The 23,712-nt window shown below is 40.5% G+C and overlaps 1 protein-coding gene across 2 annotated transcripts in view; it reads left to right on the forward strand.

The window, feature by feature from the left end:
* Nucleotides 1-22,489, forward strand: part of lrrc1 (leucine rich repeat containing 1) — a 117,641-nt gene extending 95,152 nt beyond the window's left edge. Inside the window, exons 11-14 of one of the 2 annotated variants that reach the window (XR_010012379.1) lie at nt 8,635-8,750; nt 10,487-10,656; nt 10,911-11,068; nt 15,504-15,564. Coding sequence is in view for 1 of the 2 variants with exons in the window: in XM_062994993.1 (XP_062851063.1) it covers nt 8,635-8,750; nt 10,487-10,656; nt 15,504-15,643; nt 21,121-21,285 (591 nt within the window). In the remaining variant the exon portion in view is untranslated. Of the gene's footprint in view, nt 1-8,634; nt 8,751-10,486; nt 10,657-10,910; nt 11,069-15,503; nt 15,644-21,120 lie in introns of those variants that run through there. The other variant, XM_062994993.1, reaches the window with a different exon arrangement.
* Nucleotides 22,490-23,712: the final 1,223 nt, after the last annotated feature.

Below are 23,712 nucleotides of genomic sequence, written 5' to 3' on the forward strand. Positions count from 1 at the left end.
GACCCTCCCTCACCTTTCCTGCACTAGACACTTCAGATCATTATGACCTGACAGTTCCAGTTCCAATTACCTTCATGAGCTAATTGGTCAAGAGTGGCATTTGTCATGGAGTCTGACCATGACATGAAGTCCTTGGTTGTCAAGTTAACACTGACACAGTTGTCCCAGCCTTCATCAGGTCATTCTGCAAGTCTTTTGAAATAACACATGGTTTTCTTTCTTGTCCTTGTAAGACTCATTGCCAGGCAGGTTTGGAACTTTTGGACAGTATTTCCAGAAGGTCTTATAAATATCGCTCTTTCGGAGCAATAATATGATCTTCTCGCTCATCTTTTGTGACAGCTTAGTTTCAAGGTGTATTACAACCATAGTAAACACTTAAATCTCTGGATGGTGTGTATATAACACATCTCAGCTAAAGCAAATTGATGGTGGTTATAGGGCTGGGCGATTTTCACGATTAATTCAGTTAATTCGAATGAATGTTTTCACCCGATGTTAGAAATGTGACAATCGCGATTGTTTACATACTTTACATTTTAATTAAAATACCAACATGTCACGAGGCAGAAACTGACCAGACGCTCGCGGAATATAAATCAAGGAAAGTTTAATATCAAAAAGGCAAAACAGTGTACAAAATCAGCGAAAACTAAAACAGCAAACGGAAGACAACAAGTGTCATACACGGTAACAGTTAGATTCAGTAATAAGAACCGCAAACACGATCGGCAAAACAAGACACACAAACAGAAGAGTTTCATTAAGATTCACTGAATCGAACACAGCTGAAATGAATCAACACTCCGGAGCCGATGAGCGCGATCAGGATTGGCTGACCGGGGACATGTGATAATCACGTGACAGTCCGTGGGAGCATGGGAATTGTAGTCCATATTGTTAGATGCATATCATAAGACCTCCACCCCCCCCCCATCCCCCCCCCATCACAAGAGGACAAAATCAAAGCTGAGCTGAGTGATTACTTGATGTCCCCCAGTGTAGATATTGATACAGACTCACTTCAGTGGTGGAAACAGTAAACAGGCTCGTGTTCCTTTTAAGAAACCTGTAAAGAACTTATAAGGTTTTGCACTTTTCTTAATGTAAGGAGGTTCTGCTGCACATTATTTAAAGTGAGTTGTTTGTGAGTTATTCTTATAAAGGATATAGCTAATTAAGATTTCTATTTTGTTTTAATTATTGTTAATTATTGTTATACAGTTATTGTTATAAAGTTTGAGTTCCTTGAAAGGATAATTATAGGTGGTGCTGTTACTATTTTTGTACTTCTGCAGTCTTTTAAATTAAAATGTAAAAAAAAGAAAAGAAATATGAGTCTTTTTTCAATTGCATTATACAAGAACAAAAAAATCTAAATCGTAATCGAGAATCGGTAATAAATTAAAAATAATCGAGATTTTTTTTTTCTTTTGGCAAAATCGCCCATACCTAGGTGGTTATTAAGATTCCAGTGGTTTAGTCATGTTGTAACACAACTTTAGGTCATACCACTTAGCAATAGGTTTAAAGATAGGAGATATTTTGTAGGAGCTAAATAATTGTGACATGGCAATATTAACAAAATAGCCTGCCTTGCTAAAATACTACATCATCTAATTTCTGTATCATTGGGCTGATACAGACTTCATTTAAAAGCAAAATATACAACTGAAGAAAAGTGTTCAGAGTTGAGAGAGGTCGAGAAAGAACCATCTCTGCAGCATGTAAAAGAGTTAGAATGTAAAGGCAGCATGAGAAAAAAGGTTTCTTTTTTGATAAGACAAAAATGTAATACTGAGTGAAACAGCAAGCATTGTGTCTGGTGAAAGATGGGCACATCATCATGCTAATGCCATCCTTTAGTGATACAGGATGGTGACGTGTCCATCCAGTCTGATTGCAGTTGAGAGGATTTGCCCTAAAGAATGGGATAAACTGCCCAAATCCATGTGTGCAAAAGTTTTACAGCTTAAGTGGCTTTTACAAAGTATTGAATAAATTGTTTAAAATACATTTGTGAATAAAAGATTTTGTAGTTGTAGCCTAGCAGTTAAGGTACTGAACTAGTCATTGAAAAGTCACTGGTTCAAGCCCCACCACTGCCAGGTTTCCACTGTTGGGCTCGTGAGCAAAGCCCTTAACCCCTAGTTGCTTAGACTGTATTCTGTCACAGTTCGCACGGTGGCTAAGTGGGTAGCACTGTCGCCTCACAGCAAGAAGGTCCTGGGTTCGATCCCCAGTTGGGGCAGTCTGGGTCCTTTCTGTGTGGAGTTTGCATGTTCTCCCCGTGCCTGCGTGGGTATACTCCGGGTGCTCCGGTTTCCTCCCACAGTCCAAAAACATGCAAGTGAGGTGAATTGGAGAAACTAAATTGTCCATGACTGTGTTCGATATAACCTTGTGAACTGAAGAACCTTGTGTGAAGATAAACTACCGTTTCCTGTCATGAATGTAACCAAAAAGTGTAAAACATGACGTTAAAATCCTAATAAACAAACAAACTGTCACAGTTCTGTAAGTCGCTTCAGCTAAATGCATAACATGCAAGTGTAAAAATGTAAATGTAAATTTATGATAGAGTTTGCAACCACGTTTGCAAAAAGATTGTATTTTTTAAAAGGTTAAGTACCATGAACTTCAGTAAGGGTAAATAGGGGTCAATCAGTACATTACATAAATTGCTCACACTCTACATCAAATCAGGATTCTGCTAGCTGATTCTGTAGTTAATGCTCCATTACATCATCATGTTCACACGTCATATCACACAGCACCTCGGCCTTTTACAGGCTGTGTTGTGTATTGAGTGAATGATGTTCCTATAGCATGACCTCAGTGCACATTGTGATGCAACCTACAGCATGTGCCTGGTCAATTAGAACATTTACTGTGTGAAAGAGTTTTGTTATTTACCATCCTCTACCCTAGCTGCCTTTTGTGCTTCATTCTTCCATACAACACACTATTTTTTTAATGCATTTTCTCCCCATTGTCCTCCCGATTTAGTGCAGTCAATTTGTCTTCCGCTGCTGAGGGATACCCGGTTGCATCCGAGGACAGCATGTCGCTGCCCACGCCTCTTCCAACACGTGCACAGCCCTCCTCTTCTTGCCCCTGCACTCTGCATAGGCGTCTCTTCCGCCAATCAGGGTCCTTACACAGCGTATGAAGATCCCACCCACACATAGTCCAGCCGTCCCACCCTAGCACATACAGTGGCCAATTAGTATCTGCTGCAGGCACTGCCAATTATGCCTGCCAGATGGCACCCAGCCGACTGGTGGCAACGTTTTCGAGTTTTGCGTTTCAAACCAAGGAATTCTGAGTCTTGGCGCTGGTGTGCTAGCACAACAAACAAATTATTAACATTTGAAAAGACCTCTGTTCATTGCTCCTCAATCGTCCGCCGTGTTTGTAGTTTTTTGTAAGAATAGTTTGCCTTCACTGCTAAGAAAGCATTGGATGACTCCTCGTTATTCAGTCAGTTTATAGCTTCAAAATAAGGCACCTTAGTAGGCAGCATTTTAAGGCATCTAAGAATTAGGACAGCCCCCTTCCCTTAAAATCTTGTCTATGTAGAGAGCTCACTAGGTTTTCAGACCCTATATGAACAAAAGTGTGTAGACACACAGCTGTTTTACTCACATGCATTACTTAAAGTCAAGTCAACTTTATTTATATAGCGCTTTTTACAGTAGACATTGTCTCAAAGCAACTTTACAAAATCCAGGACCAACAGATACAAAAGGTGTATAAAGGTGTATAAAACAAATTGTATAAAATAAATGACATATCTACCCTTTCCTGCCGTAAATATAACCATTGTGTAAACCCAGCGTAAAACATCTAAATAAATAAATAAAATAAATTACATGCTTGGTGGCAACAAAGGTGGCAAGTATGTGTCCTGTTTCAGCATGACTGTTCTTCTTTGCACTTAGCTCTGACCTTATTTCTAATCTTACCAAACACCTTTGAGATCAATTGGATTGTTGTTTGCAAGCCAGGCCTTTTAATCCATCAGTGCCTGACTTTTTTGTGTCTAAATTGGCACAATATCCCACAGACACTCTAAATCAATGTATGTACATGTAAGAGAAAATCGTAGGAATATTGATTAGATAAGGTTGAGGCAGTGCAATTTCCAGGTAACAACTTGGGTAAACTAAGTTGTGAATTTATCATTTATAATGATGTTGATTTAAGCCTGCTGTTTTCAAATATTAGCACAGTAAAGAGAAACAGTGGGTTAGCTTGAAGTGAGCCAAAAATATAAATAATAAAAATCTCTGTTAATTAGGGTGCTGCCTAGCTGTTGGCGTTATATTATTCTTTTGGAACTGAATGCTGCAGTTCAGTCATGTAGTTATTTTTGAGCCAATTACTCATAAATCAATTGAAAATGTTTTGTAGGAACAAGACTCCGCTTTGATTGACAGACTCGACTGTTTCTAATTTCCACAGAATTCTGTGTCATGTGCATGAGCGAAATATTACTAAACTGTGAACGGGTGGCCCAGGTTCCTTTCACAGCCCCATCCCTCTGTTAAATCCGGTCATTTTCCACCCTAGCAGACTTCAGGCCAATTTGTCTGCTGCAAGCATTAGCCAATTATGCCTGCTAAGGGTGCCCAGCCGACCGGTAGCAGCAGAGCCGAGACTCAAACCTTGGAGTTCAGAATCTCGGCGCTGGTGTGCTAGTGACTTACCGCGCTGCACCACCTGAGCGCCTCAGTTTTTAGATTTTAAGTTTGATAGGGACATTAAAAGCTTAGAAATAACCTTGTACGATCAGGGTGACAAATTAAGTATATGTTTCATGTACTGCAGGATACAATGAATTATTAGATGTTGAAACTAAAAAAAGCATCTTGGTGATTTTGAGTCCAAATGAGAGGAGCTTCAGTTACAAAGACTGCTAAACTGAATAGTGTATTATGTGTGTTTTATGATGTGTAGCATACACCAAGAAAATGGTTAAGGTTTTAATGCTTGACCCCCCATTCTGTTTTGTCTTATGCGTTTGGGGTAAGTTTGCAGGCATGGTTTGGGTTAACATGTTCTCTTAAAGAAAAAGCTCACATCAAATCTGTACAATCTGTACTCATTCTCATCATCTGATTGATATAATGGAACATTTCTATCCTAACGAAAGTGATCTCTGCAAACATGACAGCTTATGTGATCACAGAATAGTTGAATGCATATGAAAACAATGAAAACCGTATCTGTCACCGAAATTCAACCAGTTTAGTAGATTTAGGTAGATAAAGTAGATAGACAGTTAAGTAGATAGACTATAATGTTAAAAAGCACTATTAATAGGCGCCCAGGTGGCGCAGCAGGATATTCCGCTAACACACCAGCGCCGAGATTCTGAACTCCTCGGTTCCAAACTCGGCGTTGCCACCGGTCAGCTGGGCGCCATCTAGTAGGCATAATTGGCAGTGCCTGCAGGACGGGATGACCAAACTAAGTGGGTGGGGTTTTTAAACGCTGTGTAAGGACCCTGATTGGCAGATAGAGAGGCGCCTGTGCAGAATGCATGGGTGAGGAAGGGTTCCGCTGAGGGCTGCGCGCGGGTCAGAGGAAGCGTGAGCAGCAGTATACCCACCTCGACTGCAATCGGGGATCCCCCAGCAGGAGAAGACAAATTGGCTATGCTAAATTGGGGAGAAAATGGGAAAAAATAAATAGAAAAATAATAGAAAAAAAAGCACTATTAACCACCACTTCACCACCACCATCAAAACACCAGTTTAGGGAACATTGCTGTATGAGAAGTATTGTGCTACTTTTAGTTCCAGAGACTTTGCCAAGTTGATGACACATTATTTTGTTCGTTTTGTTACACTGATTTTGTTTTTCCCTTCTAAGTATTACAAATGTAAAGATTTATATTATATTATTATTCTTTTACCATATCACTCGCCCCTAGTTCCTCTTTCTCTCTCTCTCTCTCTCCCTTATTGAAACCTCAGTATGTTGTGGAGCGGTGAGCGCAGCCCTGGTGAACATGCTATCTGAAAGAGCTTTCTCAGGCCTGTAACAATGACCCAGTGTCACAGTGATTTAGATTGTGCAGTGAGAGCCTTCACTGCTTTACTGTTTGTCTGACCTCACACACTGTCATACACCACACACTGGCACATTGCCACCACTCGGTAACACGCAGCACATTCAGCTTAGTATTATTTCAGACCGCCTATGAACAGTGCTTGTTACATTCAATTCATTCGTACTGGTAAGGCAAAAAGTAAGACCTGTAGTTCTTTGCCTCCGGATCTTCATATACAGCTCTTTCAGATGTTTACCAGGACTGCGCTTACTGCTCCACTTACTTTTTTTAAATGTTGCCTATTAACTGTACTGAAAACAAACACAGTTATGCCTATAGACAATCTAAACTCTGCCATATTGAACACTTAAGGAGTATTTATCATTACACCTGCAAAACAACACCTTAGACCAGGGGTGCCCATACTTTTGTGGCTTGAGATCTAGTATTTCAGTTGACAGGTTATCTCGATTTACCTTTTTAAAAAGGTTGGCCTCATCATCTTGTGCTGGTATGAGTGGATAAGACACAGCAGCGCTAGGTGTCTTAGGTAGGACTGAGAATAGTCCACTAACCAAAAGTATCCAGCCAACAGTGCCCCGTGGGCAGTGTCCTGTGACCACTGATGAAGGTCTAGAAGATGACCAACTCAAACAGCAGCAATAGATGAGCGATCGTCTCTGACTTTACATCTACAAGGTGGACCAACTAGGTAGGAGTATCTAATAGAGTGGACAGTGAGTGGACACGGTATTTAAAAACTCCAGCAGTGCTGCTGTGTCTTATCCATTCATACCAGCACAACACACACTAACACACCACCACCATGTCAGTGTCACTGCAGTGCTGAGAATGATCCACTATCTAACCTAACCATTGAAGAACAGGGTGAAAGCAGGCTAAAAATGTATGTAGAGAAATAGATGGACTACAGTCAGTAATTGTAGAACTACAAAGTGCTTTTATGTGGTAAGTGGAGCTGATAAAATGGACAGTGAGTGTAGAAACAAGGAGGTGGTTTTAATGTTATGGCTGATCAGTGTATACAGTAGTGCACAAATTAGACCATTTTTAAAAACTTAATACCAAAAAGTTTTCTCACACTGTTCTCGTTAGAGGTGAAGTCTCCTGTGTGACAATTCAGAAACCTGTCATACCAGATGTCATAATGTGCTGACAGTAAATGACGGGCATGTCATTAAGTTACCAATATCAGAGAACTTTTGTAACGTGATGTCCCTACAGCTCATTATTTTATGGAAGCCATCGTAAAAATGACAGATCCATTTTAATTTATTGTACATTATGTATTCTTCGCTGTTATAAGTGCTTAGAAATCAGTCCAGGTGTCTTATGCTGTTATGATAATTGCCTTCAAGAACACACTGACATTTTTTGACCTTTTGAGAATTAATGATGAGACATGGTAAGCTGGGATGATTATGGAGCTATATGTGAAACTCACTATCCATCACACACCAAGCTGTAGACGTGCTGGTTTAATGAATGCTTTCTTTTTTTAATCAATCATCCACCTGTCCAGTCATTTACACATGTAAAGTGGATCCTACAGCAAGCACAATGAAAAGGTTTTCTTTTAACCACCCACCAGTTTAAGCCTTTATAGCAGCTCACTTAATTAGTTATGCAGTCATATAAATGGTCCTCATTTGATTAAAATAGAAAAAAAATTAGCCCTGTTCTAGAGTTAGTCTAAACCTGCTCTGGTATGGGGTTTTCCCCCCTGTAGCTTTTATATTCAGACTAGGGCTGTGCGATATGACTAAAACACTCATATCTCAAAATGCTTTTAAAAAGTGGTGATATACGATACGATATAATGTAAACTTTAAGTACAATGGCAGACCACTGCCCGTATACGGAGTGTTTATATTTTGCATTATTACAACAAACTTTTACTTCAAATAAAAAAAAATCACGAAAAAGTTCAATATTTGATAGATTTGCTATCATTGCAAAATGAAAGTGCACGGTAAGCAGCAGCACTGGGATCCAGATCAACTACACAGCAGCATAAAATTATAACTGCTGCTTACCTGAGCTTCTTTTTCTCAAATTGAGACCAAATCTGTATCCGTGTGTTGTTCCATTAGGGATATAATCCACTTTTGTAAATGTTTTCCTTCATGTTCCCAGAATATTTCCAGAATATTTACTGCACAAAACTCTACTCGCATCACTACGGAAGCCGAACCATTTTTAGACGACTGAACCATGCGCCGTCTTTTTTGGGTATTAAATCTTTGCCACTTAGTTCATTTTTCTCCATAGTTGCTGGATTTATTAGCTATTAATGAGGTAGACCTGAATGAGCTTAATGAACGCGAGGATAATTAGTATAGCGGCACACACTGATAATGGTAGGCCCACATGGTGTATGTGTGTGCGTGGACGCGCCCACCCACTCAGAGCATGGTAACCTGTGTATCCTAGGCATACTCGATATAACGATATGGTCAATTTCAACATCGTGTAAAAAGTGATATTGAATATGTTATTTTCCGATATACCACCCAGCACTAATTCAGGCGTTTGTGTTTTTTTCCCAACAGATTGGAGGCTGCAGTAGTTTAAACGTACTGTGTGTTAGAGACAACCGTCTGACGCACATCCCCGCTGAACTCTCACAGGCTACAGAGCTGCATGTTTTTGATGTGTCTGGAAACAGGTTTGTCAGTGTTTGTTTAAATTGAGAAACTTTCTGTTTTCTTAATGTACAAGCAATATATTTGTAAGGGATTTATGGACCCTTTGACTAATGACTGACAAGCTTCTAGCGTCCCATCATGGGATAGTAATTATTACAGACCTTCATATAAACAAGTTGTTATTTGTTATTTCATGAAAAACAGCAGAATGTAATAAAAATGGTGTTGATGAAGAACAGTAAAAAGAAGTGGCCTCATGCCACTTCTGGGGAAGTTTACTCATCCAGGATCCAAACCGCAAGACCCTCTGAGTTCCCAGAAAGAAACACAGTATATTGGCATCATATGCCAGCAGAAAACCAGACCGGACTGAGCCCAGCATTATGGTTTCAAATAAAAAGCAGGTTACCAACAGAGGTGCTGGCAAATATGTGAAGAAAAAAACATCATAAAAAGGAACACTTCCTCCTTGAGCAAAATAAAGATTAATGAGCTACCTGTTACTGGCAGTTAGGAGGAACTTGTCTCGTCTGTGCCTCCATGCACCTAATGCCTAATTTTTTGGCAAAGCAGGAGGACATGGAGAAAATGATTCTGTAAATGTACCCAGCCACATCTCCACAGGCAAACTACCCTCATATACTAATACTACCCTAAAAATACTACCCTCAGGCAAACGTTTTAGGACAATAAAAGCACAAAAATACTACCCTCAGGCAAACGATTTAGGCAAATAGCCTAAGGAACAGCTTTTTTCCTAGAGCTGTGGCCTCCATCACACACCACAGAACTGAAAAAGACTGAGCATTTGCACACACACAGTTAATATTTAATATTTAAAGCTTAAATGTAAATTCACTTAAGAGTGCAAAGATTTTTATTTTTATCTTTTTATTATTATTTTTTTTAGAGTGTAAATAATTTTTCTGTGTGATTACTACTACTGTCTTTCTTCTACTGCTGCTACTCTATTGGAGAGATGCCACTCGAAATTTCATTGTACTTGTGTATAGTGACAATAAAGATTCTATTCTATTATATTATATTCACAGCAGGTGGTGCTGCAAAGATGTAAAATCTTTAAACAAAAGAGTTATAGACTGATATAAAAATTTCCTACCCTTTACTGCTGTGAATATAACCATTGTGTAAACATGGTGTAAAACATCTGAATAAATCAATAATAAATAAAATCTTTAAAATCTTCTGTATTTTCTGTTAATTGGTTAAAACTTGCTTGATTTTGGCTCGCCATAGTGCTAAATGTTTATTTAATTTGCACAGTCATCTTTCTTCAACCTTCCTCCATGAAATCCAAAGACTGAGGAGGTGCCCTAACCACACAATAAACAATAAACAGTCTGTAAGCAGAGAAATGACACCATTACTGTGGAATGTACATATTTTACATACTTTTGGGCCGTGGTAGTGACCAGAAGTTTGCTGATTCAAACCCCCACCAGGTTGCCAAAGTTGGACTCTTGAGCAACCCTTAGTTGCTTTCATTGTATTTGGTCACATTTGTAAGTTTTTTTGGATAAAAAGTGTCTGCTAAATGCTGTAAATGTACATGTAAAGTTTTCATGAGGTTAGTTTATAATAGGTCGTAGTTAATAGTAAATAATATATATATATATATTAATAATAATAAATTAATACACTTTTTAAACCTATTTGTATATCTGAATAGCACAGGTTTATATTCTGTCTTATCTTCTGTCTTTAGCATATTTATATTGTTACTCTTCTTTTACAGACTGACTTATCTGCCCATGTCTCTTACCACACTGAGGCTCAAGGCTTTGTGGCTGTCAGAGAATCAGTCTCAGCCGTTGCTTACCTTCCAGACAGACGTTGATCCTGACTCGGGGGAGAAAGTGCTCACTTGTGTTCTTCTTCCTCAGCAGCCCTGCGAGTCTGAAAAAGGTGCACTATGCCATTTATTATGATTTGTAGTCTGTCTAAAGTAGTAAACAATACCGTGTGGACTTTTAGATCACTGTCATAGTAAATACACTATATTGACAAAAGTATTGAGACACCCTTTAATTTTTTAATTCAGGTGTGTTCAGCCACAACAATTGCTAACAGGTGTAATAAACCAATTAAGGATGTATAAAGGAATGTTTATGCTTCCAGCTTTGCAGCAACAGTTTAAGAAAGGCCTTTTTCTGTTCCAGCATGACTGTGCTTCTGTGCACAAAGGAAGATTTATAAAGACATGAAGAAAAGCCTGGTTTAAAGAAACTCCAGTGGCCTGCAAAAAGCCCTGACCCTGAATGGGCACAAATTCTTACAGACATACTTCAAAGTTCTAGTGACAAGCCTTCTTAGAAGAGTTAGTATCATAGCTAAAAAATCACATAGAAGTCACATTATTTTTACACCATTTGTTAAACTGTGATGTCCAACATGCTCATGGTCAGCTGTCCAGATACCCCTGTTCTGGCCTGACTAAGAAGAGCAGAGGCTCTACTTGCAGCTGTATTGAGGAATTTCTTTGGCCCGCCTACCCTCAGACATAGTCAATCGTTTCTGTGTAGGTGCCTGGTCTGATAGCAGAGCTGAGATTCCAGCTTGAGATCTTGGTGGCTTTCATGTTTCATTCATTCCATTCATATTGGAACCGAGTGCCTATTTCATGTTTCTTTTTAACCCTGGTCAAGATAATGGTACATCCAGTTTTCCCATAAACACTGGGTGAAAGGCAGACTGGGTGCCACCTGAGTGGACTATGTTTTTAAACCATATTTTACACAACAGAATTCCATTTATTAATTACAAGTAATTTATCTCCACCTCTCTGTGTGCCAGGCTTCTAGATCTGTTGATGTGAGCATCATTGTATTGGGTCTTTTATGCTATTGCAATATGCATAAGTGTTTTTAGAGATGCATTTTAGTCTCCCTACACCTGTATGCTTAAACCTACACCGGTCAACCATAACATTAAAACCACCTCCTTGTTTCTACACTCACTGTCCATTTTATCAAGCACTTTGTAGTTCTACAATTAATGACTGTAGTCCATCTATTTCTCTACATACTTTTTTAGCCTGCTTTCACCCTGTTCTTCAATGGTCAGGCCCCCCACAGAGCAGGTATTATTTACGTGGTGGATCATTCTCAGCACTGCAGTGACACTGACATGTGGTGGTGTGTTAGTGTGTGTTGTGCTGGTATGAGTGGATCAGACACAGCAGTGCTGCTGGAGTTTTTAAATACCATATCTACACACTGTCCACTCTATTAGACACTCCTACCTAGTTGGTCCACCTTGTAGATGTGAAGTCAGAGACGATCGCTCATCTATTGCTGCTGTTTGAGTTGGTCATCTTCTAGACCTTCATCAGTGGTCACAGGACGCTGCTCATGGGCGCTGGTGGCTGGATGTTTTTGGTTGGTGGACTATTCTCAGTCCAGCAGTGACAGTGAGGTGTTTAAAAACGTCATCAGCATTGCTGTGTCTTATCCACTCATACCAGCACAACACACACTAACACACCACCACCATGTCAGTGTTACTGCAGTGCTGAAAATGATCCACCACCCAAATAATACCTACTCTGTGGTGGTCCTGGGAGAGACCTGACCATTGAAGATCAGCATGAAAGGGGTTTTGCAAAGCATGCAGAGAAACATATGGACTACAGTCAGTAATTGTAGAACTACAAAGTGCTTCTATATGGTAGGTTGAGCTGATAAAATGGGGAGTGAGAGTAGAAACAAGGATCTGGTTTTAATGTTATGGCTGATCGTGTATATGCTGGTGATAGGATAGCAGCTCAGGAGAGTCACTAGTGGAAATAAATCTAAAATAATAAAAATTAATGTAAACACCAAAAACGGAGCAACTACAGAGCCATTGATGAAGCCCTGAGAGAGGCTCTCAACCCCTAAATGTATTACAATTTACTTGTAAGTGATGTCCGTCTAAAAAAAATGAATCAATACAAAACAAAAGGCTTTTTGTCAGTGTATTTTGTTAAAAATGCCAGAATGAAAAACACAAAAAATGCAGCTCACAGTAGAAATTTGGAATACTGATAAAGACACATTAGATTTATTGTTATTATTATCATTTTAATATAATAATTTGCTTGCAATCCACAGACTTTGGTTGCAATGGGTGATCCTGTTACCTGTTAACGTATATTAGCGCATGTGTTATGTAACAGTGCAGCCTAGTGTCGCTCAGGTGGCGCAGCAGTAAAACATACGCTGAACACAAGAGCTGGGATCTCAAATATATCATATCGAACCTCAGCTCTGCCTCCCAGTTGAGCTGGGTAGCCACATGAACAACGATCGGCCTGTTGTTCAGATAGGGGTGGAATATAAAAAGCTGGATAGGGACTCTCTCATAACTAATGCAATTACGACCTCTGCTGGCTGATTGATGGTGCCTGCACTAAGACGGGAAAAGAGTGCTGTCAGGGTGTGTCTCTCCCTACACAGTGCTGGTCTGCATTGCACTTGTCAAAGTGTGGGTGACAAAATGCATATGGCTGCTGCCCGCATGTCGAAGGAGGCGTGGGTTAGCTTCGTTCTCCTTAATCAGAGCGGGGATCGGCATTGGTGAAGAGGAAGCTTGACGCAGTCGCGCTAACACACACACACACACACACACACACACATACACACACACACACATATATATATATATATATATATATATATATATATATATATATATATATATATACAGGGGTTGGACAAAATAACTGAAACACCTGGTTTTAGACCACAATAATTTATTAGTATGGTGTAGGGCCTCCTTTTGCGGCCAATACAGCGTCAATTCGTCTTGGAAATGACATATACAAGTCCTGCACAGTGGTCAGAGGGATTTTAAGCCATTCTTCTTGCAGGATAGTGGCCAGGTCACTACGTGATGCTGGTGGAGGAAAACGTTTCCTGACTCGCTTCTCCAAAACACCCCAAAGTGGCTCAATAATATTTAGATCTGGTGACTGTGCAGGCCATGGGAGATGTTCAACTTCACTTTCATGTTCATCAAACCAATCTTTCACCAGTCTTGCTGTGTGTATTGGTGCATTGTCATCCTGATACACGGCACCGCCATTGGATGCACATGGTCCTCCAGAATGGTTCGGTAGTCCTTGGCAGTGACGCGCCCATCTAGCACAAGTATTGGGCCAAGGGAATGCCATGATATGGCATCACTGATCCACCTCCATGCTTCACTCTGGGCATGCAACAGTCTGGGTGGTACGCTTCTTTGGGGCTTCTCCACACCGTAACTCTCCCGGATGTGGGGAAAACAGTAAAGGTGGACTCATCAGAGAACAATACATGTTTCACATTGTCCACAGCCCAAGATTTGCGCTCCTTGCACCATTGAAACCTACGTTTGGCATTGGCACGAGTGACCAAAGGTTTGGCTATAGCAGCCCGGCCGTGTATATCGACCCTGTGGAGCTCCCGACGGACAGTTCTGGTGGAAACAGGAGAGTCGAGCTGCACATTTAATTCTGCCGTGATTTGGGCAGCCGTGGTTTTATGTTTTTTGGATACAATCCGGGTTAGCACCCGAACATCCCTTTCAGACAGCTTCCTCTTGCGTCCACAGTTAATCCTGTTGGATGTGGTTTGTCCTTCTTGGTGGTATGCTGACATTACCCTGGATACCGTGGCTCTTGATACATCACAAAGACTTGCTGTCTTGGTCACAGATGCGCCAGCAAGACGTGCACCAACAGTTTGTCCTCTTTTGAACTCTGGTATGTCACCCATAATGTTGTGTGCATTGCAATATTTTGAGCAAAACTGTGCTCTTACCCTGCTAATTGAACCTTCACACTCTGCTCTTACTGGTGCAATGTGCAATTAATGAAGATTGGCCACCATTGGCCAATTTAGCCATGAAACCTACCACACTAAAATGACAGGTGTTTCAGTTATTTTGTCCAACCCCTGTATATGTGTGCAGGATAGTTTTTGAACCATTTGTTTTGCCTCTGCCCATTTAGAGAATGTGATGTATCATTTAATATGTGCTATGAATACTAAACTGCTATAACGGTGGCAGGGAAGACAAAGAAAACAAATCACTTTTATACAACTGTTCTTAGTGGGTGTGGCAAAAACACCTGAAATCTGGGTGTGTGTGCATACTTTTGGCTGTGTAATTTATTTACGGAACGGAGTGGAATCTCTGTTCTTGCTTGACATTTCCTCTCTTGCTGTCTTGCATGTAGTCTGTGAATGGGATGACTCAAAGAGGCTTATGTCTGCCAAACCTCACTTGTCTCTCTTAAGCACCAGTCACAGTGACAACACATTTACCTACCAAAGTCGAAAAATCATGGTACCACTAGGCATAGTATAATTACTGGAAAATAATTAATTGGTCAATGCTCAATCTCATTTCATTGGTCATGACTAAGACCTAGTAGGGTGAGAATCCATAGAGGATACTGAGGGGGGAAGGGTGGGAGAAGCCTGATTGCAGATTGTCTTGCGCTAAGCCTCTGGGTAAGTCAGGATTTGTAAGCATGATCTGGTGTCTCATAGCCCCGATTTTCTCCTGCTGTGACCCACGCGCACACACATACACACACACACACACACACACACACACACACACACACACACACACATACACACACACACACACATACACACACACACATACACACACACACACTTTTCTGAACTTTATAAGAAAACCTTGAAATAATAAAGTAAAAGAACAAATTGATGTGTAAAATGTTTATAAAACGGGTCTTTGTGCTGTCTTTGTGTGTATAGGTTCAGACAACCTGGCACGGTGTGGCGCTCTCGAGAGTCTGGTAAATGACATGGCCGATGACACATGGGACAACAAAGCCCTGAACAGAATGAGCACCATTCGGTTCATGGAGGATGATGATGAAGAGGATGATGAAAAGGTGAGAAAATATGAAAAAAAGTCCATATTGACCAAAACTGTGTTATACAATTAATACATATTTTATTGCAAAGAATAAACGTTATGAGATTCTTTTAACATTTATGTAAAAATGAAATTATATTAATCATTAAAGCGATAGGTATTTAGCTCAACACTGTCAGTGGCTAAAATACTTAAATGTATTTTGCAAAATATTGCAGTTACAGACTTGCCGAACATTATTACATTATTAAATATAATGATTATTGCTGCTACCATTTCTTTGGGCTAGCCCTAGCATACTGGCCACCCAAGGCAAGAATTAGTCTCACTTAGACAAGAACAGTCAAGACAGAAAAGACACAAGCACATACTTACATTCTATATGGTGATGCCACAAAGGAACTGAGAGAAGTGATTAATTGAACGACAGATAAATGCGGCCAAATACAGGAACATACTCCACAGCACAAGCAAACTCGGACCACCTTTTAACATGACAATGACCCAAAGCATACTGCCAAAACAACACTAGAATTGCTTCTGGTCCTTACTAATACTACTACTACTAATACTGATTTTACTTCTGCCACTATTATTGTTACTACCACCACTATTATGACTAATAATGACATTATTCCTAATACTACTACTATCACCAACATTACACACACTACTACTCTTCCTTCTATGACTACTATTACTACCACCACCACCACTACTAGTACTATTGATATTACTACTATAATCACTGAGCATGGCACGGTGGCTAAGTGGGTAGCCTCACAGCAAGAAGGTCCTGGGTTCGATCCCCAGGTGGGGCGGTCCAGGTCCTTTCTGTGTGGAGTTTGCATGTTCTCCCTGTGTCTGCGTGGGTTTCCTCTGGGAGCTCCGGTTTCCTCCCACAGTCCAAAGACATGTAAGTGAGGTGAATTGGAGACACTAAATTGTCCATGACTGTTCGATATAATCTTGTGTACTGAGTAACTACTGTTCCTGTCATGAATGTAACCAAAAGTGTAAAACATGACGTTAAAATCCTAATAAACAAACAAACAAACTATAATCACTGCCACCACCACTAATACTATTACTACTATTACTATAACTACGAGGAATCTTCATAAAGTTTTTGCACTTTTTCTGTTGGAAACGGTGAGGGCGGGAGGAGTGGTAATTGGTCGTGTCTGAGAGACTGAGAGAGAGCCTATAGTCTGGATTTAGCGCCATCTGATTTCCACCTTTCAGCTTTAAGGGGAAGAAGATTTTCATGTGATGATGATGTGAAAGCAGCAGCATATCAGTGGCTACATGCTCCACCAAAAACATTTTTTGCTGATGGCATTAAAAAGTTGGTACAATGCTGAGAAAAATTTATCAAAAGGTGACTGTAGAAAAGTGTAACATTTCTTAATAAAAAGTAAGAAAACTTTTTGAAGAACCCTTGTATAATTACTATTACTATAATACTACTGACACTACTTCTTCAAAAATGACATTGTACACAGCAAAACCAATTTTGTGCTGTGGTGCTACTATGAAGTTGGGCAGTGCTGTTTACTTTGCTTCTGCACTACTTGCAGCATTGACACAGATGTACAGCTTTAATGCTTGGCTTCTACTGCTCGCTGCTGCATTCAAAGTTCAGTCTGATTGAACTTTGACCAAGTTTGATGCTAACCTTTTTAAACTAGACAAATTGTTTATATGACATAGATAGAACCGAAGCATAGATATGGCAGTGAGAAACTGATTCTCACTTAACTATTGGATTGTACTTTAAATTAGAACCACGGAATTATGAGAAAAAAATACGGCAAGATGACTAGTGAGCTGTGAAATAGAAAGACTGTGTTTGCAGTGTAGATAGCAATCACACGGTTCCTAATCCCTGAATCTATGGCTTCAAAGAGCGCATTAAACCTTATTCAATTTTCATGCACCCACTTTCCCGTTTTTCTTTTCACGTTATGAAACTAAATCTTCCAGAGCACTCTTGTTTTAAACTGAAATACTTTTATAAGAAAATTGTTTTTAAGCCTGCTGCTCAGTGGCACAGCCAGTAGAAAGTGGTTTTGCCACATATCATTCAAATATATCATGCAATATGCATGGAGCCTTGCAGTGAAGAAAGCACAAAATGCTTATCATGTGAAAGCAGCCTTACTGTTACCACTACCATGTCTTTAACTACAAGCGTTCTTCAAAAAGTTTCCACACTTTTTAAAACTTAATTTATTAAGAATCTCAAACAAATTACATCACTTTTCTACATAGTCATCTTTCAGGTAAGATAATATAGCCTTTTATTATCCCTCACAGGGAAATTTGCAATGTTACAGTATCTTTCAAGAATCTAAAAATACAATAGTGTTTACACATACACTGATCAGCCATAACATTAAAACCACCTCCTTGTTTCTACCCACATTGTCCATTTTATCAGCTCCACTTACCATATAGAAGCACTTTATAGTTCTACAATTACTGACTGTAGTCCATCTGTAGGACCACCACAGAGTAGGTATTATTTAGGTGGTGGATGATTCTCAGCACTGCAGTGACACTGACATGGTGGTGGTGTGTTAGTGTGTGTTGTGCTGGTATGAGTGGATCAGACACTGGAGTTTTTAAATAACGTGTCCACTCACTGTCCACTCTATTAGACACTCCTACCTAGTTGGTCCACCTTGTAGATGTAAAGTCAGAGACGATCGCTCATCTATTGCTGCTGTTTGAGTTGGTCATCTTCTAGACCTTCATCAGTGGTCACAGGATGCTGCCCACGGGGCACTGTTGGCTGGATATTTTTGGTTGGTGAACTATTCTCAATCCAGCAGTGACAGTGAGGTGTTTTAAAACTCCAGCAGTGCTGCTGGGTCTTATCCACTAGAACCAGCACAACACACACTAACACACCACCACCATGTCAGTGTCACTGCAGGGCTGAGAATGATCCACCACCCAAATAATACCTACTCTGTAGTGGTCCTGAAACAGTCCTGACCATTGAAAAACAGCATAAAGGGGGCTAACAAAGCATGTAGAGAAACAGATGGACTACTATAGTCAGTAATTGTAGAACTACAAAGTGCTTCTATATGGTAAGTGAAGCCGATAAAATGGACATTGTGTGTAGAAACAAGGAGGTGGTTTTAATGTTATGGCTGATTGGTGTATATTAAAAAGTAGAAATGTGAGAATATATAAAGGGTCTCTAAAAAAAAAGTTGAACAAATATTGCACAGTTCTATAAGTGTACTGCACAAAGTACAGCAAGAATTGCACATATTTTAAAAGATATTGCACTTGATCCAGAGTTATGTTAACTGAGAGCAGATTAAAACCATATAAACTATTGTGATGGAGATGATTGTGTTTGGGATGATGCTGGTTATATAGTCTGACAGCAGAAGGAAGAAAGGAGCTGCGGTATCTCTTCTTTGAGCAACGCAGGTGGAAAAGCCTGTCACTGAAGGAGCTACCCAGGGCTGCCATTGTCTCATTTAGTCTCACCCTGCAGATACAGTGCCCATTTAGTATCTGCTGCAGGCACTGCCAATTATGCTCGCCAGATGGCGCCCAGCCGACCGGTGGCAACACCGAGTTCCAAACCAAGGAGTTCAGAGTCTCGGCACTGGTGTGCTAGCGGAATATCCTGCTGCGCCACCTGGGTGCCTTTTTGCTGCAGATGATTGTGTCTGAAACGCAGTCCTTAAGCTGCACATACTGTGGTCTGTTGGTTAAATAGTCACTGTCCATGTGGACAATGGACCTTTTTCTCAGTGTTGTACCAACTTTTTAATGCCATCAGCAAAAAATTTTTTTGGTTAAGTGCGTAGCCACTGATGCACCGCCTTCCCTTAAAGCTTCTTTGAGCGGTCCAAAAAGGTGGAAATCAAATGGCGCTAAATTCGGACTATAAGCTCTCTTCTCAGTCTCTCAGACACGTCCAATTACTACTCATTCCTTGCTCGTATTAGTAATACTGAAACTACTATTACTACTCCCAGGGTCTCATTACTGTGCTATTGTTTGTACATCACCCATGTTAGTCTGTCAGTCTATCATACACTATATTGCCAAAAGTATTCACTCACTCATCCACATCATTGAATTCAGGTGTTCCATACTCTTCCATGGCCACAGGTGTATAAAACCAACACCTAGGCATGCAGACTGCTTCTACAAACATTTGTGAAACAATGGGTCGCTCTCAGGAGCTCAGTGAATTCCAGCGTGGTACCGTGATAGGATGCCACCTGTGCAACAAGTCCAGTGGTGAAATTTCCTCACTACTAAATATTCCACAGTCAACTGTCAGTGGTATTATAACAAAGTGGAAGCGATTGGGAGCGACAACAACTCAGCCACCAAGTGGTAGGTGGGTCAGTGGATGCTGAGGGACATAGTGTGCAGAGGTCGCCAACTTTCTGCAGAGTCAATCGCTACAGACCTCCAAACTTCATGTGGCCTTCAGATTAGCTCATGAACAGAGCTTAGAGAGCTGCATGGAATGGGTTTCCATGGCTGAGCAGCTGCATCCAAGCCTTACATCACCAAGCACAATGCAAAGCATTGGATGCGGTGGTGTAAAGCACGCCGCCACTGGACTAGAGCAGTGGAGACATGTTCTCTGGAGCGATGAATCACGCTTCTCTGTTTGGCAATCCGATGGACGAGTCTGGGTTTGCCGGTTGCCAGGAGAACGGTACTTGTCTGACTGCATTGTGCCAAGTGTAAAGTTTGGTGGAGGGGGGATGATGGTGTGGGGTTGTTTTTCAGGAGTTGTGCTCGGCCCCTTAGTTCCAGTGAAAGGAACTATTAATGCTTCAGCGTACCAAGAGATTTTGGACAATTTCATGCTCCCAACTTTGTGGGAAAAGTTTGGGGATGGCCCCTTCCTGTTCCAACATGACTGCGCACCAGAGCACAAAGCAAGGTCCATAAAGACATGGATGAGCAAGTTTGGTGTGGAAGAACTTGACTGGCCTGCACAGAGTCCTGACCTCAACCCGATAGAACACCTTTGGGATGAATTAGAGCGGAGACTGCGAGCCAGGCCTTCTCGACACATCGGTGTCTGACCTCACAAACGGCTTCTGGAAGAATGGTCAAAAATTCCCATAAACACACTCCTAAACCTTGTGGAAAGCCTTCACAAAAGAGTTGAAGCTGTTATAGCTGCAAAGGGTGGGCCGACATCATGTTAAACCCTATGGATTAAGAATGGGATGTCACTCAAGTTCATATGCGTGTGAAGGCAGACGAGCGAATACTTTTGGCAATATAGTGTATCTGGTGATTTATCAGGGTTCGGTCCTGTCTGTAAATACCTGAGGATGAATAAAGCTCATGACTCTGTCGAATGTTGCTTTGTCGAATGTTGATGTATTTCAGGACATTTATACTAAGAATTCATTGGTAATTTACCAACTAATAGTTAAAAGTGCAAGTGTAGGAGTTTGTCATATCCTCACCCCCTCTATTTTCCAGGGAACGCTGCTGAGACGGGCCACACCACACCCCGGTGAGTTGAGGACAATGAAGAAGGTAGTGGAGAACCTCCGCAATGACCTGAATGCTGCCAAAGGCCTGGACTCTAACAAAAACGAGGTCAATAACGCTAACACTGTGGACCGAGTAACCACGTCCGTGTGACCACTCGCTTTTACCTCAGAGATGACCCAGTTCCCATCGTGTTCTTCCCTTGCACCCTCAGCCTTCCCCCTTTTGCAGTTTTTCCTGGAATGTGACTCTCCTTTCACTGTGCTGGGTCTGTTTTTCTCCTTTACCTCCTCTAATCTCCAAGTGGGGAATGACTCCAAAAATAAGTGCCTTCTTGTTTTTATTTCTTCAGAGCATCAATTTATTGGTATGTTTTTAAATCCGGCTCTGATTGGATTTTTATTTTTCACGTAAATACTTTGATGCACTACATTAAGTCTTACACTACAGTTAATTTCCAAATCTCGACAGATGTAATAAGTATACACATCCTATATTCTCTTTTTTATTTTTTTATGTTTGAAACACTGGGTGGATGCTTCTTTTTCTCTCCAATTGTTCAGGATTCTTTGAACCCGTTGGACCTACTGCTTTTAAAGTTGTATAGATCTTTGTGAATATTGATAGTTTTTGTACCCGAGGCAGCTCAGATGGTGTTATGTTTGGAGGTAAAATCGATGTAAAGCAAGTTTTAATCAACAGTTTTTACTTCAGCAAAAACGTGGTTTTATACAAAACATTTGAACAAAACATTTTTTAATTTCTTATACAACAGATTATACACTATCTTATATAACAGATGACCACTGCGTATTTAAAACCTTTCAGGTGGGTGTGTTCTTTTCTTAAACCAATGATTATGAATAAAGATGTTTTATTGTTTTAAAGTAAGCAAGGGCTTCACATACAGCAGCACTAAACATTCATTTTCTACAACTGGAATTAGAGATGCATCACCCTGTCACCAGCACTACCTTTGAATGTTATTGCTGCTTTGAGCAAGTTTGGTACAATAAATCCTGTGGGTGTCGTTTTAATCATAGATTACTGGTTTAGGGTGGTTTTATTTAGGTGCATTTTCTGACAAAAAAAAAAAACATACAGTGCACTTTTTCTGAACTTTAATTGTATTTTGTTTATTCTTCCAATGGTACACTACATAATACAGTTTGTGTTTTTTCTATTGCTACAAAGAGACCAAGATTTTAAATGCTGATTTTTAGAGAAATCTTTTTATTATTTTTTATTATGATTTTTGCCTGTGATAAAGCTGCACAGAAAAAAAAAAACTCAAACAGGTCCGGGCCTATATTCTTACGACTTTTAACCACTGATGCAATAAAATGATTAAATGAAATCAGAACATGATTCTTTATTTCTACAGTAAAACTAGGCTCTGTTTGCAAACTTTACCTGTACATTGATTAAAAACCATATGCATATATTTAAAGTAAAACCCTATTAGCACCCTATATTTCTTGTATTAAATAGCAGATGAATAATTGCCTTGAATGATTAATTATGCATTTGGCAGGATTTTGATGTTTCATAGTTAAATGGTGAGATTAGATCTTGAAGAGGATAGAACAGGGCATGCATTCTGAGTGGTAATCTACACCGACTATGCATAACATTATGACATTATGAGGTGAAGTGAATAACACTAATTATCTCTATCACGGCACCTGTTAGTGGGTGGGATATATTAGGCAGCAAGTGAACGTTTTATCCTCAAAGTTGATCTGTTAGAAGCAGGAAAAATGGGCAAGTGTAAGGATTTGACCGAGTTTGACAAGGGCCAAGTTGTGATGGCTAGATGACTGGGTCAGAGCATCTCCAAAACTGCAGCTCTTGTGAGGTGTTCCCGGTCTGCAGTGGTCAGTATCTATCAAAAGTGGTCAAAGGAAGGAACAGTGGTAAACCGGCGACAGGGTCATGGGCGGCCAAGGCTCATTGATGATTGAAGAAGTTAATGCTGGTTCTGATAAAGAGGTGTCAGAATACACAGTGCATTACAGTTTGTTGCATATGGGGCTACCCATGCTGACCACTGTCGATCGCCGAAAGCACCAACAGTGGGCACGTGAGCATCGGAACTGGACCACGGAGCAATGGAAGAAGGTGGCCTGGTCTGATAAATCACGTTTTCTTTTACATCATGTGTATGGCCGGGTGCGTGTGCGTCGCTAACCTGGGGATCACAAGGCACCAGGATGCACTATGAGAAGAAGGCAAGCCGGCGGAGGCAGTGTGATGCTTTGGGCAATTTTCTGCCATCCATGTAGATGTTATTTTGACACGTACCACCTACCTAAGCATTGTTGCAGACCATGTACACCCTTTCATGGAAACGATATTCCCTGATGGCTGTGGCCTCTTTCAGCAGGATAATGCGCCCTGCCACAAAGCAAAAATGGTTCAGGAATGGTTTGAGGAGCACAACAACGAGTTTGAGGTGTTGACTTGGCTTCCAAATTTTCCAGATCTCAATCCAGTCGAGCATCTGTGGGATGTGCTGGACAAACAAGTCTGAGCCATACCTCGCAACTTACAGGAGTTAAAGGATCTGCTGCTAACATC

The sequence above is a fragment of the Trichomycterus rosablanca genome, chromosome 5 (assembly GCF_030014385.1).
Source record: "Trichomycterus rosablanca isolate fTriRos1 chromosome 5, fTriRos1.hap1, whole genome shotgun sequence".
In the NCBI taxonomy this organism is placed as follows: Eukaryota; Metazoa; Chordata; class Actinopteri; order Siluriformes; family Trichomycteridae; genus Trichomycterus; species Trichomycterus rosablanca.